The following is an 18,720-nucleotide window of genomic DNA, read 5'->3' on the forward strand; positions in this document are numbered from 1 at the left end:
GGGGTGTTATAGCCTGCTTTTAGGCATGCATTGTCAGACTAAAATTCAGGTGCATGATGATTGGCTCTTTCAGTCACATGACTGTTTTCGCCTACCCTAATAACAAAGTAGGATTCTTAATTTCTAGAGAGGTGAAAATTTGACAAGCTTTTTCTTCAGCCTTGTGTCAGAGGATTGCTTTCAGGTGCCTGCTTTCAGTCTTTAAATAAATCCCCTTTACAGCATGGACTTTCATGGTTGATGAAGCACTAGTTACTTTAAAGTCCAAGAAAATGTCAAAATGGCATCTAAAATATTTTTTGTTTCTGATTCTGCCTTTAATGTCCTTAGTATTAAAGATGATTTTTTAAGCTTTGTTTACATTAAATGTAAGGGAATAAAATATCTCCTGTGTGACTTTAAAATACCTGTCACGTGCCACCTACTGGTGCGCGTGTCAGAGTTCGTCATCTATGATCTAGTCTCTGTCCTTTTCTTTAAAAAAATTTTTTGTGTGGTTATATTGACTCAGTTAACATAATGGATGTCCAAAATTCGCTTTTCGGTTGAAAAAAATCTATTTATATAAATCTTTAACTTCTTACTCTAGACAATAATCTAATCTTCAACTTCTTTCACTAGACAGAATTAAAAAATTTTCTGAAATATTTACCGTGAATTAAATGGAGAAAATTGAACAACTCCCTTGATGTCAGAGCTTAAAATTTAGATCTGTGTCATGCTCCAACTTTTTGAGAATTACGCACTAACATTTTGTTTTATTATTATAGGCATTGAATTCTGTTTTAGGTTATGTCAGGTTTATGATTGATTGATTGATTTTTAATTTACGTCACAATGGGCTATTGGCGACGGTCTGGGAAGCATCCCGGAGGATGATCCGAAGACATGCCATCACAATTTTGATCCTCTGCGGAGGGGATGGCACCCCCGCTTCGGTAGCCCGACGACCTGCGCGCGAAGTCGAGCACTTTACGGTAGCACAGTTTAACGAGGACCAATACCGCACACCCTCGGTCCCTACGCAGACTGATCCAAGTGGTCACCCACCCGCACACTGACCGTAGCCAGTGATGCTTGACTTCGGTGATCTGCTGGGAACCGTGTCTTAACGATCAGTCCACTGCGGAACGTCAGGTTTATGTGAAACTACAAAGGAGAATAGAATAAAAGATACTTACTATCGTGATCCATGAATAATTGAGGATTGTAAGAAAATCCAGAGGAATCTAAAGAATTTCCACAGTATGGATGTTCCCCAGGCATTTGGAGATTAATAATAGAAGATATTCCTTTACTAAAAGAGAAATAGATTGTAAAATAGGGAAAAAAAGAATTGGATTATTTGTCATTACAACTCTTAGAAATATACGCAATTTTAATCTAAGCTAAAGCTGAGAATCTGTTATTTTCATATAGAAAATGAATTAAAGACATTAACTGCACAGACTTTTTATCAGTGGAGGCAACTTCATTATGTTAATAAATGTTTCGGGACCAGGGTTTGAAGAATCAAAGAAATTTTACTTGTCCTGTATGGCATGTTAGTCCTTCAAGATACATTCCTGAATAAAATTTTTGCATGCCCGGACACCTTTTTTAACTCTATAACAATTAAACACTTGAATCTACCTATTATTTACCTGTCTAGAAAATTTACACCAACAACAATGTATCGACATTAACGCTTTTATTTTAATTTTATTTTTAGTATAAATCAAAAGTATTAAGCATTATTAACAAATATTTGCAGTAGATTTGCCCGATTATCCAAGAAATTAGTTTAAAAGATCACCGCGGTTAACAAAAATCGCAGATAATCCGAAAAACTAAAAAAATAAGGTGGATCGAAAAAGGAAAATAATTTTAAAATGCGTTCACACATGTGCACATATTTTGAGCATTCAACATATATTGATATACGTCTAAATCCCTGAAAATTGAATGGTAAAGAAAATATTACGTACATTCTTCATACAAGTGTTCATATATAAAAGTTCATTCATAAAAGTGAACAGTTACACTTTTTCTAAGGAAAAAAAAAACTCGTTTTCGCTTTTTTCTTTGGAAGCACCTTTTTTCTTAAAATTCGAAATTATTTTTACTTTTGAATAGACTTTTCACGTTTGATTTGACATGATATCTTCAACATAAGCTTTTCTACTAGTTGTTCCTCTAAATATTGCTTGTATCACGTGCAATATAATTTTGGATTTCTTGCAGATCTCTCCACTAAAGTTCACTGTTGGATAATGCACTTGCGGATAATTGGGGCTCTACTGCATTATTAACGAAAAGGTATTAAGAGTTGATTGAATATATGCAGAGTATTCTTGCTTGTAAATAAATGATATTATCAATATTAGTAAGTATAATATCGGCAAGTGCATGTTATTCAACATATGTTGCTTAAAAATGACATAATAAGCATATATTAACTATATTCTTGTGCATCGCGATTGGGGTAAAATTTGCTTCTATAAAAAGAAGCGTGACTAGAGGAATAAAATAGAATAAGTTCAGACTAAATATATTTTTGTTCTATAAATTCTGATTCTCAAAATATTTGTATTTGAAATCAAGAAAATATACTCACAGTAGATCAGCATTTTCTTAAACCAATAATAATTTCAAGTAAAAAAATATTTTCATTCTTATTCTTACTATTACATTTATTGTAGGTCGGAAAAAACGTTAATAGTAAGGGAAGTGTTGGAATTAAATGCAATTTACTCGAATGAGATGTTCTTATTTTGCACCATTGGGCATGTCATAGCTTCTCTAGGTGTATGCTTTCTTATGATATTCATATTTCAGCTCTCATTAGCTGTTTGTGGTGCTTACCTATATCTCTGTTTAACAATAAAATACGTTCCTTCTAACTTTGTTTGGAGCCAGTTCAGTCAATATTGGCTATGGGCCAACACATTCGACTGTGCAGAAAAAAGAAAGCTCACAGTGAAACAAAATTTGACGCCATTTTTTAAAACTGAGAAGACAAGCATTCCGCTGAATCACAAACCTAAAAGCAATAATGGTAATCACTTCTCCGACTATCGAAAAACTCGCAAAAGAAAATTCTCCAAATGGAGGCAATTTGGATAAAAATGATCGCTGGAATTTTGCAGCAGGAAACGAAAAGAAACCAGGAGAAGACGCTGATGCAATTGTCAAATGGATTTTCAATGTTAAAAAAGATTGAGCTGATATCCTATTTTCAATGAAGCTGGGGGATTCATCTGAAGCAAAAAACTGTAAAAATTCACAAGAATTGTGGAATAAGCTAAGGGAAACATGTGAATCGAAAGGTCCAGCTAGAAAAGCAAAAGTGCTGAGACAACTTCACAAAAAGGAGCAAAACAAAATTATTTAGTGACCATATAAATGAGTTATTTATTCTATTGGATAAATTGAAGGAACTATAAATTAATATCGTCAATGATCTGATGACTATTTTACTTCTATATAGTATTCCTGACTCATACGGAAATTTTCGAACAGCTATTGAATTAAGAGATGACGTACTTACTCCGGAAAATAAAGCTCGAATCGTCAAATGCGAGGAGAAATAAAGAATCTTCAAATCCTGAGTCACAACCTCCACACTATACTTCGACAAATCAAAAGCGAAAATAGCTATCGAAAACTAGAGAGAAAATGAAAACAGCAAAGCTTCCAATCATTTCGAATAAAATGCAATTATTGTTGAAGCATTGGAATGTCGATAGAAATTAGCCCGCATTTAATCATCCCTCTTAAATGTGTGTGAAAGTAGAAGAATGAACATCAAGAATTTGAACCCTTTGGTGACCAGAAAACTCTCAAGTGTAAATATGAAAAACGGGGCAGTGGTAACTTAGTGGTAGAGAATCGATTCCGGAGGGTCCGGAGTTCGATCCTCCACTCTGCTACGATCCACTCCACATGCGATAGACTTGATTCTAAAATCTGTGGAATCGAAGGTCCTGTGGTCGGTCGCTAAGCCGTGGTACAGGGATCTGAAAAAAATTCCATCCTCCTTTCTAATTTAAAAATAGCCTCACGAAGCAGTGATACTGCCATCCATCCGTACTTTCATTCTGGCTGTGCTCTCTTGTCACACGAAAGATGAATATCCTGACTTAATTCGCAATGCCTAGTGATCTTGGCTTGTGCCATTAGAAACGACAATGATGAAAACTATTTTAAGAAAACTGTTATGTAAAATTGGTTGTGGATCAGAACGCTGAAATTATTTGCAAATTATTATTTTGGATAACTGTTCAGAACGCCTGAACAATCCTTCTTAAAAATGAGCTTTTTCTCCCAGAATTAAAAAAACAATTTGATTTCTACATCAAAAGCAACTAAAAATAGAACAGTGATTTTCCCAGAAAAAGAAGCTAAAATTATGGAATCCGATGTTCTTGTACCAAGCATAAAAATTGTGGTGGTGAAAAAAAAAAAAAAACTTTTTTTATTTCAAAAATTTTTGAGTTTAGTTTAAAATGAGATGCGGCTTGCTGCAACAGATGTTAAGATTCCTCACTTTTGTAACGTAATTTATGTAAATATATTAATCATATTTTTATACATTGTAGCAATAATATAATTGTAGCAAAAATAAATGTTTCAGATTTATTAAGATACTCATCTCAATACTGCTTAGCTGAAGAAAACACAGAAAAGGTAAGTGCCTTTATTTTGTACTCATATTAAGAATACTATAGATTGGAAAATTTTTGGCACCTGATTAGCCACCGAGAGTTAAAGCTTGTGACGTCATCCTCCGAAGTGCTAGCGAACGCAGTAATCAGATTTGTATTAAGTTAAAACTATAAGAAATAGTTCAAATCTTTTTAGAGTGAAGTAAAATATTTTTGCTTTAGCTAATTCATTAGCACTGAAATATTTTTAAGAAGTGAATTTTTAGTTCTTTATTAGAATAAATCAATGTTATTTATCACTTTATAACTCAAAATGAACATATAGGACTATTTGATGTTTTTCCTGAAGATTTATTATTTGCATTTCATAAAAGAAAATGATTTAATAAGAATCTTTTTTCTTTCAATTTTAAACTATGATTTTACGTAACTATTTTTAATGTCAAACGAATAATCTCATTCAAGTGTATAATTTATTATTTTTCAATATATAATGAAATATTGGATTTACTCATATATCAGAAAATAGGAAATGATACATTTTAATAGGGAAGCGATTACGAGAAAATTATAAATTTATATCTTGTTAGAAAAGAAAAAAATGAGGAAATTATAATTTTATTGGCCCATTTATAAAGTTGCTTTTTTAAATAGGTTCTAGAGAATTCTTTCAGAACTATATAATAAATATTTAAATTAGAAGTGGAAATAATATAAACATAAACATTATAATTATTTACAAATAAACGACACATATAATATAAAAAAGGTATAAAATAATTCAACCAAGTATTCAAATAATAATAATTATTTAATAATAAATTATAAATAATTTAGAAATTGTAAAGCTTCAAAATAGTAAATTTATTATTTTCAAAAATAAATGTAGCTTTTATTTCATTTTTTTGTATAAAAATCAAAGTCTTTTCAAATATAAAATTTTTCTAACATAAACGTTTATTGATGACAATTTTTTTATAAAATTTGTCAGAAAAAAATATTACAAAATAGAGATTCCTCTGTATAATTATTAGTACAATATTCTGAGCAGATATCTTTCAATAATTAAAAAAAATTACGCACGGTAAATGACGAAAAAATATTGTATATTTCTTATGAAATGCATTTAAAATTGTCTACAGATTTGTTTTTGTTAAATCGCTTTAAAAAAAAATTAAATGTAACAACATATAAAGGCATTTATTAGAATCATTTTTCATGTTACACAATAAGATACATTTCACTAATTGATGCATTTTATATAAGATATATTTGAATGAATATGTATACACGTGAACAAACTATGATTTTAAGGCTTGTTTACATGAACTTTTCCAGACATAAGCATAAAAATGGGAAAAATGAGAATAGCACATTTAATCTGGAGATTCAAAATTTATTTATCTTTAGATTTTTCAATCTTAATAAATTTAAATTATTCAAATTGCAAAAATCTGAATTTATTTTTTTAAAGAAATTATATTAATTTAAAAAGTTATATTTGTAGTTTCAGTATAGAATAATAAGGCAGTTCAAAAAATAATAAAGAAAATAATAATTTATAATTGTGTTTTGCTAGATTACACGGAGGAAATAGTGATTGGATAATTTTAGAGAATACTATATACTCTAAGAACGTAGAGAAGATTCATTAATATGAGCAAACTACATTAAAGATTAATGTAAGTTTTAAAGTAAGTAAAATAGTTAGATTAAAGTAAGTAAAATAAGTTTTCCTTTAATTTTATTCTAATTAATAGTAGAATTGGAATAATTGGAATTATTTGAAAATTTAATACAAGCAATAAATTATTTTTAAACACTTTTGTCAGTACATGGTTAATGTGATGTAATTAATAAAAAAATATTATATTACAAAATTTAATAATTAATTATACAGCAGTAAAAAATTATTTAAGACTTCATCATAAGATACACAGAAATAATTTATCTGTGTTAGAAAGATTCATTTCATATGAAGCATGAATTACAGTTTCATTAATATTCATTTAAAACTATAACCTAAAAAACTTTAAATTGCTAACCATGAATTAAATTTCTTTCTATTATTTTTATTAGTTAAGGTTATTATTTACGCAGGAATTTTTTGTTTTTTGTTTTCTTGGATAAATATTANGGTATTTGAATATATATATATTACGGTCAAAGTTATTCTTGCCCGCTAACTCTAAGAAAGTTGCCCTTTTAAAAAGAATAATGTTGAAAAAATTTTCTTAAAAAGTTGTTAATATTATTTCTCAACTTTAGCACAGTTAAAAAAATATTGTTATATCAGGAAAATGCTCGATATTACTTATTTAGCTAAACAGCAAATACTAAAAATTGAAAATTGTAAAAAGAATCCAAAACCGTGCTAATTTTAGAATCATCTCAAAAAATGGTTCTTTTTCTAATTTTAGAATTTCCCTAATACTAAAATAAGATATATTAAGAGATTTTTAGATAACAAATTATTTTAAAGCTGTAATTAGTATGTTTAACAAATAGTTTAAATATCCTTTTTTTTAGAAATTATAAATAGAAATCGCTTTTTTATTTCGCCGTAAAAAGACAAGAATGTTAATATTTCACTTACTCCCAATTAAAGCGTGACAATAATTTTATTAACCCCAGAATTGAAATTTGTTTGGACGTAACATTTAATTGTTTGAAACAGTTAGAAACAATTAAATTTATTAAAATTATTAGAAATTAAATTAATTCCTTTATTCTGTACCCGGGGGAGAGGGGTTATTCCAGCGTCTTATTCGACTTTTGAAATTTCGATTGTAGACGGAATTGTTCAACACTCTAAAAATTGTTTTTCAGAGCAGTAGTCAAAAAAATAAACAAAACTAAACAAATTAAAATAAAATAAAATAAATAAAAATGTATTACTTTTAGTTTTTTGAATGTTTTGACAAATTATATATTATATATTTTTTCATTCTAACAGCTGTAACATAAAACTAATTTTGATATCGCGTTAAGTATTTTAATTTAATATATTGTGTCACTACAGGAATAATCCTCAAAAATTGAGGCAGTAAAGTAAAAACTTCATTATCTACAAAAATTACGAAAATGCAAATAAAAGTAGACGTGGTGTGAGCGCTCAAAAATTCATGCCACGAATCATTAACGTCATGAATCATTAACGAGAATGGCAATGCTTGAAGCAAATGTTAAGCTCCCTCAAAAATAGGAGTCTATTTTAAAGACTCGGCAGACGTGAATGAAGAAAACAATAAATAAAAATAATTGAAATAAAAAAATTGTGGCTGCCAACGGGTAAAGGAAAATGAGAAAAAAAAGGCTATATTGTATAAACCAGACGGATTTTAAAATTTAGACTAAAGGAACACAGTAGATAAGTCCCTTTTCAAAAATTCGATAAATCTATTGCTACACATTCTTTGCATCTAGGGGGTAAATTTAATCTCGATAATGCTAAAATTCTAACCACCCCTGCCACATCTGCTAATCTTGATACCCGGGATTCTTGTTTTATTCATATGAGAGCCGATTCCCTTGCTAACTATATTAGTTTTACACCATCTTTAAATAGCACGTGGAAATGTATTTTACGCTGATTTGCCTTTCCCGGCTATCGCAGTTTTTTTAATTTTGTTTTTGTTATTACTTAAGTTTTTATATCCTATTTCTCTCTTGGGGTACTGTGGCTTTTTCCAGTTTTATTTTCCACTTTTATTTATGTTTTCTCGTTAGCAATTTCAGATGTCTGTTTCATATTATTTTTTTTTCTTCATTCACGTCATACGAGTCTTAATGGGCGTTTATTTTCTTCATATTTTTTTGAAGTCAATGTAGTTTTTACCATCAAGTATAATGTGTTACATCTTTTTTGATCATTATATTTATCAGAATCTTATGCTGAAAGAAGCAAACATATGTAAATTATTATTTCAACAGGTTTCGTGCTTTCCTTAACACATTTAAAAAACCGTGGCTTCTATATTCAAATAAAGAAGTTATCTTTAACTTTAAAAACTTCGAAACTTAAGGTTTTGTAACCATATATTTGAAGTTATATATTGAAATTGATTATTTAATAATGTGGTGAATATAAATTCTGTGTAAAAGGAGACTATCGTATCATACACACACACACACACACACACACTAGTGACTGGCTNTATATATATATATATATATTCATTTATAATAATCGTAGGAAACGTAAAACATTTTGTAATAATAGGAATAAAGCAAATAAATTATAGTAGTAATATTTGGTGATCGCATCTGTTGAATACGTTGAGCGACATTGTATAGTGAATTTTGAAAATCCGTTTCAGAATGTATAAAAACATCAGGATGCTATTTGCAAATTAACTATATCTAAAGAAAGCCACGTAACTCATATATTTGGTGGAATAAAACGAATTTTTAAAAAAAGAATCATACAATATTCTTAAGCATACAATATTTCAATCTTTTTAAAATGTCACGTAACATTCACTAATTTCTTCAATTGTTAAAAAAAGAGAAATATAGTGAATTTTATAAATCTTGTGAATTTTGCATTATACTCTCTTGTAGTTGTTTTAAATTTTTTACTGGATCTTTTCGTGGTTCGCCCTACAACTCTATATATAATTAAAATAATGCAAATTTGGTTTTAGTATAAAATCTTGAAATTAAAAGAAGTTAGAAACAGCTTAAAATACAAAAAATTCCTTATAAAACATTCATCTGTTCAAATACTAAGATCTTGAAAAATTATAAATAATTTATAAATCGATTTAAATTTAATTTTTGAAAGAGCAATGTTTGCTTTTTGGACAGAAATCAACTGAAAACAAATCTGTTGTCTAGAAACTTCAAAATACTTTTCTTTTAACTATTTAAGAAAGAAAAAGAACTTTTCGGACCCGAGAAAACACGAAAAAGATGAATTTCTTCAGTTTTTATTTCATTCTTTTTTATTTTTTGAGCTTAGTTGCTTAGCAATGGACTATTTCTTTCTTGTCGATTACGCAGTTCAGTTAAAGTATGGTTATAGTAAATTTCTCTTTCTGCTACAAGGATAGTTGTTGATCTATTTTTGGGACGACTGCAAATGTATATAACTTCCTAGCACCCTAATTTTTGACAAATTTTTTTCCCAAATTTTGTCTACTCCCCCTATTTTGAGGGTCAGATATTAAAAATATCTGAAAAAAGAAAACATTTTTTCTCAGTGAAAATGCGTTTCTGAATAAACAGAAAAGGTGCTAGCTTTCAGCATTTCCACCCTGCAGTTTTGCATTCCAGGGTATTTGAATATATCTTCACCTCAAGTTGAAAAGTTGTGAAGGCCACAGTTTGCTGTTAGGTCAGATAAACATTTTACGACATATGTAAATTAAATTCACAGCATTTAAAAGAAAATTAAAAACTAGACGAAGCACAAAAGATTACCTGGTTTAATCATAACTTTGCTTCCCATGCGCATTAAAGGGATCCAGCTTTTGCGGTTGATAAATAAAAATGCACAGTCACAAAAGGTTTAAGTTCACAGTCTCTAAATTTCATGCATAAAATGATTTTTTTTAATATCTGCTGAATATTTACAAAAATATTGTTCATTTTTAATCTCTTTTTTCGTTTTTAACTTTTAAGAATTTAATTCGATGATGAGTCATACAAATTTTTTTTATTTGTTTGAAATATTGAGAGGGACTGTTAGAGATTTCTAATTATTCAGTAGGATATATTTTTAAATTTGTTTAAAAAAAACTCTCGAGATATAGTGAAATATGCAAAAAGTAAAATTAACATTATGGGGTCCAAATTTTGAAGCACTCTCCTGACCAAATTATGAAGATCATATATGTATGTTTATTCAGAGAAAGTACGTTTTTTAGTCTTATTTCATAATTTAAAATATCGTTTGCACTTATTAATTAGCATATTTCTGGCCAGCCCTACGAGCCGCTAAAATTGAGTCCTAAAATGGGATGGATCAAAAGTTATTCAGGGTGGTTCGTTTTTTTTTATTTTTTTTTATTTGGTGCATTGCAGATTCAACTATACAGTTCGCAGTTATAAATAATGTTACTTTAAAGGTGTTATTTTAATTATTCACAACACTTTTATTCAATCGATCGTTTTCGGTTTATGAAATGTGAACAAATTTTAATGTACCAAAAAATAACTTTTGATCTAATGATTGGAAATTCACATACTCAATCTTAATAGTCCAAAAGCGCAACTTTAAATATGTAAATTAATTTTTGCAAACAACATTTTAAGTTACGAAATCAGTCCTTTTTTGACCCTAAAAATATGAGGGGAGAGGGATTTAGACGCAATCTAGAAAATAGGTCTCAATAGTTTAGCCAAGAGAATTGTTGACCCGCAAACGTTAATTTAACTTTTTGCACCAGATTTTGTGAACTTTTCAAGAGAATCGAAAAATTTTTGAAGTTGCATTGCTAGAACCTTTTTTTTACTGGAATGCAAATCACCACATCGTAGGAAATAATCAAAAATAATTTTAGAACAATAATTATTAAATCATCAAAAGTTATTCAAGTTTTTTCATGCCCTCATGTATGTCCTTATTTTTATTTTATTTTGCAGTCTTTCTCTTCATTCACCAAATCTACTCACTCTAGTATATCTATGTTCTTAATATTTTCAGTTGCATATTTGTTTTGTTTTGTCTTTCTTAAAAATTAGTTTACGACATATAAGAGATTTTTGGATGAGGTGCTAAAAAAAATTCCTCTTCATCAATCATTCTACAACTAGAAAGGAATTAGATATAAAACTAATATCACAATGGTTTGTTCAAGAAATGTTTTTATTGATAAAGCTGTTCAAAAAGAACTAATTTAAAAAATTTGATACTTACTCTTTGAATTGCTGAATCACATTATATTTTTCTATTGCTTCTGTATTTGGTCTTGCCATCGCTAAAATATCATTCGTTATCCTGTAAAATAAATATTCCTTAATTAACACTCAATTTTTTTGATAAACATGGTTATACTGTTCTACCGAAGCGATGGATGAGTGAGACGTAAATCTACTTCTGATAGTAACCCAGAGATCTTGGGCCATTGAAAAGCCCCAACCAAAAAAAGTTAAGAAGCAGTTGGATGAGCTCTATATTTTTGAAGTTAAATTAATAATTATTTTGGAAGTATGATAGAACAGACATGGTTGAGCAAAATCGGACATAATAAAACAAGCTATTTTTCTTACTTAAATATTTATTAACATCATAAAATGAATACAATAATCTTCCCGCACTGAGAAACATACAGTGGCTTAAAAACCAAGGAGCAAAAGTATTTTCTCAATTTTTTTTGTTAATTGATTTATCTAATCAGATTTAAAACAAAAATCCGCAATTCAAATAAATTAAGATACTGTACACAACAGATATAAAATCTTAACTTGTGAGTAGTAGACAGGTCTAAGGGACGGAAGTGACGTCAGAATGTCAAGGAGTAATTATTTCTGCCAGAGTGAAACGAAAATATGTTGTGAACTGGAAGTGAGCTTGTTCTGCCCACTTGCTTAGTTCTGCCCATCTGAGTTTTAATATTAGTTTTTTTGTCATTTTAATATTATTTTTTGACGATGGCAACACTTGTTAAATCCGTTGTTGGACGGTTTCGGTTGGAATTCGTCAATTATGAAGTAATGGCGTCATGTGTTAATCTTGTATGAATCAATTACGTAATTATAATTATTAATTAATCTATTAAATCTATTATGCAATCACCCTAATGAGTAAAATAAATATAATATTTATTAATGTATGGTTTTGAAACCGAAACTAGCTGTTCTCTTTGGTTTGAGTTGAGTTTAGTTGTACATCTGCAATATTAAAAATAAGTGTTATTTATAGAAATATCTTGTTGGATTTTTGTCTGCCCCTCGTAGTATTATTATTCGCGATTGCAACGCTCGAGTACGCCCTCTAGTGGGAGCCTAAAAATATCAAACATTAATTTATCACGTTTTCATTTAGTTCCATCAAAATCATTGGCAGAATCAGACGCCCTTTGCTCAGCAGCAAATCAAAATCAAAATTTCCCTAAGGTAAAGCCGAAGAACTTGAAAAAACTCTCCAAAATATTGGGATATCTTTCAGACCAAGAACGTACAGAACTGTAATAGTTATAGAATATTCTTCTTCGTTATAGAATAGTATATATTTCTGTATCCATATAATTCGGAAAACAACAAAAAAAAATTATTCAAATTACTTGAAATAGTGCCATTTGTGCTGATTCTTAATTAATTTTTAACGTTTTCTTGGTAAGTATTTTTTAGTTTTGAAAGAATAATTTCAACTAGAATTCACTTATTCTGTTTTTAGCTACATATTCAAATTCATATCAAGATCTTACAATTATAAAATTTTGTTGTGTAGTATGTTATCTAAAAGTAATGAAGGGATAAACTATGTATTGATTATTTGAGAATAAAGTTTTTAAACGCAGAACATATCATTTTGGAGTTCTCTGGATTTATAAATCAGGTAAGTGTAATGATTTTTACAATAAAAAATTTGCTTGTAAATATTTTTTTTTCTCATTTGATGAAAGTTCTTTACAGAATGGCTTTTCAAGGCTGATTAAGAACTATAAGAATAAAAAAAGAAACAATATGGAAGTTTTTTATTTCAATATGAGGAATTCTTAAAATCGTTTTTTTAACCCTAAGAATTCTTTTTTTTCCTTTTTTTAGTTTATAATTTTTTGATAAAAATTGTTGTTAAAATAATTGTTTTGAAAAATTAAATGGTATAACATTATGTGTTTATGTATACTTCTTGCATATTCTAATGTTTGAAGTAATATGATTCAAAAAAGTATGGAATAAAAATTCGGTACTTACGTATTAACGCCACCGCAACTACAGATTTGGCGGTTTTAAAGTGCCACCAATCTATACCTAAAATTCTTGCGACAAATCATAAAATAAAACACTTTATTTAAAATCAAAGTAGTTTATCGGATTTCGGTGGGCAAAATGTTTCGCTCCTGAAAAAATAAAATTGCATCTTGTTCTATTTTTGGCAAATTCCAAAGACGCATTTTCGTAGCACTAAAAATTGTAACAAAAATCGAAGAACAAATCATTTTAGAATTCTTCTGATTTATAAAGCAGGTAAGTGTTAATTTTTATAAAATATAAAATTTTACTTTTAAATTTTTTTTTCCTTATTTGATGATAGTTTTCTATAGAATGGTTTTCTACGTCCGATTATGAATTAAAAAAGAAAAAACATGTAAGTTGTTTATTTTAATGTAAGGAATTTTTAGAATTGGTCTTTTCTTTCTTGTCTTGTATCGTAAGCTTCTTTATTTTACGTTTTTTAGTTTCTAAATAATGATTTTTATTAAAACTTAAAATGTTTTGATAAAAATTGTTGTCGGAAAACTTTTTTTACGAAATTGAACTATATAAAATTATGAGGCTTTATGTTCTACTTTTCGTTCATTTTAATGTTTGAAGTAATATGATTCTTAAAACTATGGAATGTAAAGTTTAAATAGGCCTTTCAGGTTATATCAATAAATTTAGTAACACTATTTCTCAGGCATTAGGTTTTAACTCTAATAAGAAGATACATATTTTTTACTGTTTATTTACAAATATTTTTCAAATGTGTTTTGGATGTTCCTTCCTTAAAAAAAGGATACCATCTTGTTTTCGGTTGCATAAGAAAAGATATAAAAAATTTTTCTTTTTTAAATTTAATAAACCACAATCTAGAAGGAACGTTACAATGCTACACGCTACAATAAAGACGTTGCCAGAGTAACTGAATGACTGTTCATATAGAAATCGCAGGTATTCGTCTCATACAGCAAAGCCAACACCTACTAGAAGGTTAGTTATGGCAAAGCCCCCTAAAGTTCCGGGTGTCAATGGCAGTTATCATGCACGTGTTGTTACTTTGATGTCTCTATCGAATGTAAAAACTAGAATAAATTAAAGCTATAAACTTAGTTTCTTTTAATATATCTATTTAATACACATAATTTTAATACAGATAATTTTAATACTATTGTTAATTTTATTTAATAAATTTATATTTAAAAATAATTTGTATTATTATTAAATAAAAAGGAAAATTATATTTATTGTGTATATTCATATGAATTAATAAATGATTTAAGAGAGCATCATTTATTAAAAACGTCAAGGATTTATTAAAAATAAAATAATTGATTTCATATATTTAATTATTATGAATTAAAGAATATTATACTTTTAGCAATGTATATTTTTTAAAAATAATAATAAATATTTAATAAAGAATTTTTTTAATCTACATAATTTTTGAATGAGTATAAAATAAAATAAATATTAATTATGAATATCTAAAAATTAATATTAATTAATTCTGTAATAAACTATTTTTTGAAAAAGTAAATAAATCAAATTAAATAAAAGCTTTCTTTAACTAAAAAAATATTAGAATTATATAATACTATTAGTTGTGATTAATAAATTAATTATTAATCTAATATGTATCGGATTTAATTATTTATTGGATATAAAATTATTCCTTATAATGAATTTCTATTTTGTCCAGTGTGGGGATCGAACCTACGCCAAAAGTATCCTAGGAACATTTGCCACATACTTATGTAGAAGATTGCTGGTAAAAATGAGTCCTACCTACTTATTTAATAGGGGTATACTACTTTATTTTTATTGGAAAATATGTTTTTATCAATATTTTGGTGTAGCATCAAAAGAGTACAAATTATTATTATTTTTTGGGCATTAGAATTTTTTTCTAGTATAATGTTGATCATTGAATGAATTGATATAATTCATTAATTGCATTTATTTTAGTGAAGATTATATTAATTTGAAAAACGTTGATCTTGATTTTTATCAGTGGTCCAAAGTTTTTTCACTGAAAAGTAATAGGAACATTTTTTATTTTTTTTTTCGAACTTAGAAAAATCTGTAATGTTTCACTATCGTTTCACAACTTTTGATAAATTAGAGTATTCAAATGATTTTTAAATCGTGTTTACTTTTAAATATTATTATTATTTCTATTATAAATATTGTTATTATTTCTATTATAAGCATTATTATTTCTATTCTAATTTTTTTCAACTTAACTTTTTTTAATTACAATTTCTAATTTTGTCACAATATTACTTAATTGATTTACAATTATTCTTCTACATTAAATAAACTTTAACATTCTCATCTACTTTTTTATGATGCTTTATAGTTTGAAAAAGTATTTTATAGATAACCATTCCCCCCCTTCACCACCTTTTCATGATTTTATCTAATAAATGTTTTTTTTATCAATTGTTAGAGAAATTTTATCATTTAAAAGTAAGGGGAATATTTAAAAAATTTTTCCAAGCGTAGAAAGTTTTTCGAATCTCATAAATTTTATTGCTTTTTCAATCTGGACACATGAACTAATTGAAATTTTACTGTTGACTTTTATCAAAAATGTATTATTTTATCACTGCACAATAGTGATGGGTTATTTAATTTTCTTACTGAGCGAAATTTGGAATATTTTATTTTGTTTTCAAATGATTAGAAGATTTCATTTAAAAGATTCTTAAATGTGTTGAATTTCTAGATAATTTTTTTTCTTCAACACTTTAACTTTCTATTAATACTTTTTTACTTTCAATTTCCTTTTAATATTATGTTAATCCCAATGATTTTACTAATTTTTAAGACTTAAACTTATTAATTCTTGTAAATTTATTCTTTCTGAATATTTATAAAGTTTTGATTTTCCCTGTGGAATTTTTAAATATTCTGTTATCATTTTCTTGTTTCACAAATTAGAAAAACTTACCTATATTTAACTTAGCGAAAAACTTATCATTTAATATATATATATATTATATATATACCGAAGAGCCATTATGCATTAGGACCACCTTTAGCCCTCAAAACTGGTAGCACCCGCCGTGTCATTGATTCCACAAAGTGCTGATAGGTAGTCTGAGATATCTGGTACCAAGCGCTCACCAACTGGTCCTGCAATTCCCTCACATTGCGAGGGGGTAGCGTGGCAGCACGAATTTGGTTTTCCAAGTAGGACCACAAATGCTCTATTGGATTAAGGTCAGGTGAATTTGGGGGCCAAGACATGACTTGAAAGTCACTGGAATGTTCCTCGACAATTCGACCCTTATGACATGGTGCATTATCCTGTTGGTAAACACCATCCCCAGTTGGAAAAACTGTTGCCATGAATGGGTGAACCTGGTCTGCAACTAAGTAGCTTACAGACGTCAGGGATTGTTGTATGAGGATTATGGGTCCTAATGTGCCCCATGAAAACATTGTTCCTGGGCGAGAAACCATGAAAACCTGGGTGAGTCTATTGTTATAGATGGAGGGTGGTTATAATGTAATGGCTCTTTGGTGCATATAAAATCTTATCTACCAACGATTTTTTCTCGTGAAATTTCTAGATTAAAAAAGCATGTCAAGCGACTGTAACATTAGAACTCATATATTTTATAATGAATTTTTAAAAAGCGATTAAGTGAATTCTCCAAAATTGTATCTGTTCACGCGTTTTTATGAAAATGCATTTTAAAACTTTTACAATGCTGCAAAATTTGAATAATTTTACTAGAATCGTGATGGCTCAAGGTATAGGGTGTTCACCTTCCAAAGAGGTGTACTGTGTTCGAATTCCAACGATGACGACGGTCTCAGTGACGAATTCTGAATATGGCTTGCACAAACCACAGTGCTGACGTAAAATATCCTCAGTGGGTCATATCATCATGGGTTAGAGTCCCCTTGCCGTCAGGATAACCGTGGGAAGATTTCATGGTTTTCCTCTCCATGTAATGCAAATGCGTGCTAGTTAATTCAGAAAGTCCTCCACGAAGGCAAATATCTCTTAATACTCGATCCAGGAGCTCGCTTGTTTCTGGATTGGATTCAAAATTGTATTGGGTTCAAATTTACAAAGCTACGAATTTGAACATCAGTAGTTGTAAACCCAAAATTGGGTCGGCTGTTCAACGATGGTTATAAAATACCTTTACTAACACAACAATAGGTGCAGTGCAGCAAATATCACTCTGGTGAAGTTTCTAGAAATAATGATAAAACAATAACGATTCAGTTTTGAGTACTTTATTAAATAAATGTGATTTCCTTTTCCTTGCTTGACTTATAAGTTTTAATTATATATTTATTTATCATCTGTCTGAAAATATGCTTTTTACTTTCGAGAAACATATTTTACACTTTATGCATCTCAATTATTTACAAAATCATCATTTTCTAATATTTATTTAGATATATCTTATTCACATTACTCCGGTTCTTTATGTTAAATGACTTTCAGTAAAATATTTTCGAATTTTTAATATTTCAATATTACATTTTTAGAGTAAATATAATTTGGCATTTCTTATTCAAACTCCCAATATTGTATAAATTTCTAATTTTAAAATTGACCGAAACTTCACTTTTTTCTCATTTTCCCCCCTTAAAAATGTATTCAGAAAGCAGGTAAAAACCTCTATTTGTTCTCAAAATACTGCAAAATTAAAAAATTGCTTTAATCCTCTAATGAAAGATTTTATCTCACTTGACAGATTTGATCAGTTTACAAGAAACGAATGAAATAAAAATAAAAATATGAACACCGAAGCCGACGTCTTCAGGGGGTACCGGCCTCGGTAGCCATTAAAAGCAAAACTATTTCTATTTGAGGGAGAAGCAAATGCTTAAAATATCTCCCTCAGTACCCTGATGGTTTTGTATAGAGGTCCAGGAAAAACAAGATACATTCAAATATTAACAAATTAAGAAAAGAAAATCAATCAAAATCATCAGAAAAATAAAAACTCACTAAGTCACAGGTCAAGCATCAACTTCAAAAGCAAGTAGAGGAAAAGAAAACACTAAAAACTGAAAAACCAACGCCCCCTACTATAATGCGCAGAAGAAGTTTAAAATGAAATGGAAAAGGTCAGGAGAAAGAAATACGTAGACAAATTAATAGAATGCTTAACTGGGGCTGCTCAGTTAAGACTAGAATTGCGCCCTGTTAAAAGAAAAAATTATATAAAAA

General features: G+C 28.6%; 1 protein-coding gene across 3 annotated transcripts in view; it reads right to left on the minus strand.

Annotated features, from left to right (window-relative positions):
• Window positions 1–18,720, minus strand: part of LOC107455726 (protein tyrosine phosphatase domain-containing protein 1) — a gene marked incomplete at its 3' end in the record, with an annotated part of 109,099 nt that overhangs the window by 29,091 nt on the left and 61,288 nt on the right. For all 3 annotated transcript variants that reach the window (XM_016073396.3, XM_043048992.2, XM_016073395.3), the window contains 2 exon segments: window positions 1,182–1,297; window positions 11,509–11,589. In XM_016073396.3, coding sequence (XP_015928882.1) covers window positions 1,182–1,297; window positions 11,509–11,589 — 197 coding nt within the window.

The sequence above is a fragment of the Parasteatoda tepidariorum genome, chromosome X1 (assembly GCF_043381705.1).
Source record: "Parasteatoda tepidariorum isolate YZ-2023 chromosome X1, CAS_Ptep_4.0, whole genome shotgun sequence".
Classification (NCBI taxonomy): Eukaryota; Metazoa; Arthropoda; class Arachnida; order Araneae; family Theridiidae; genus Parasteatoda; species Parasteatoda tepidariorum.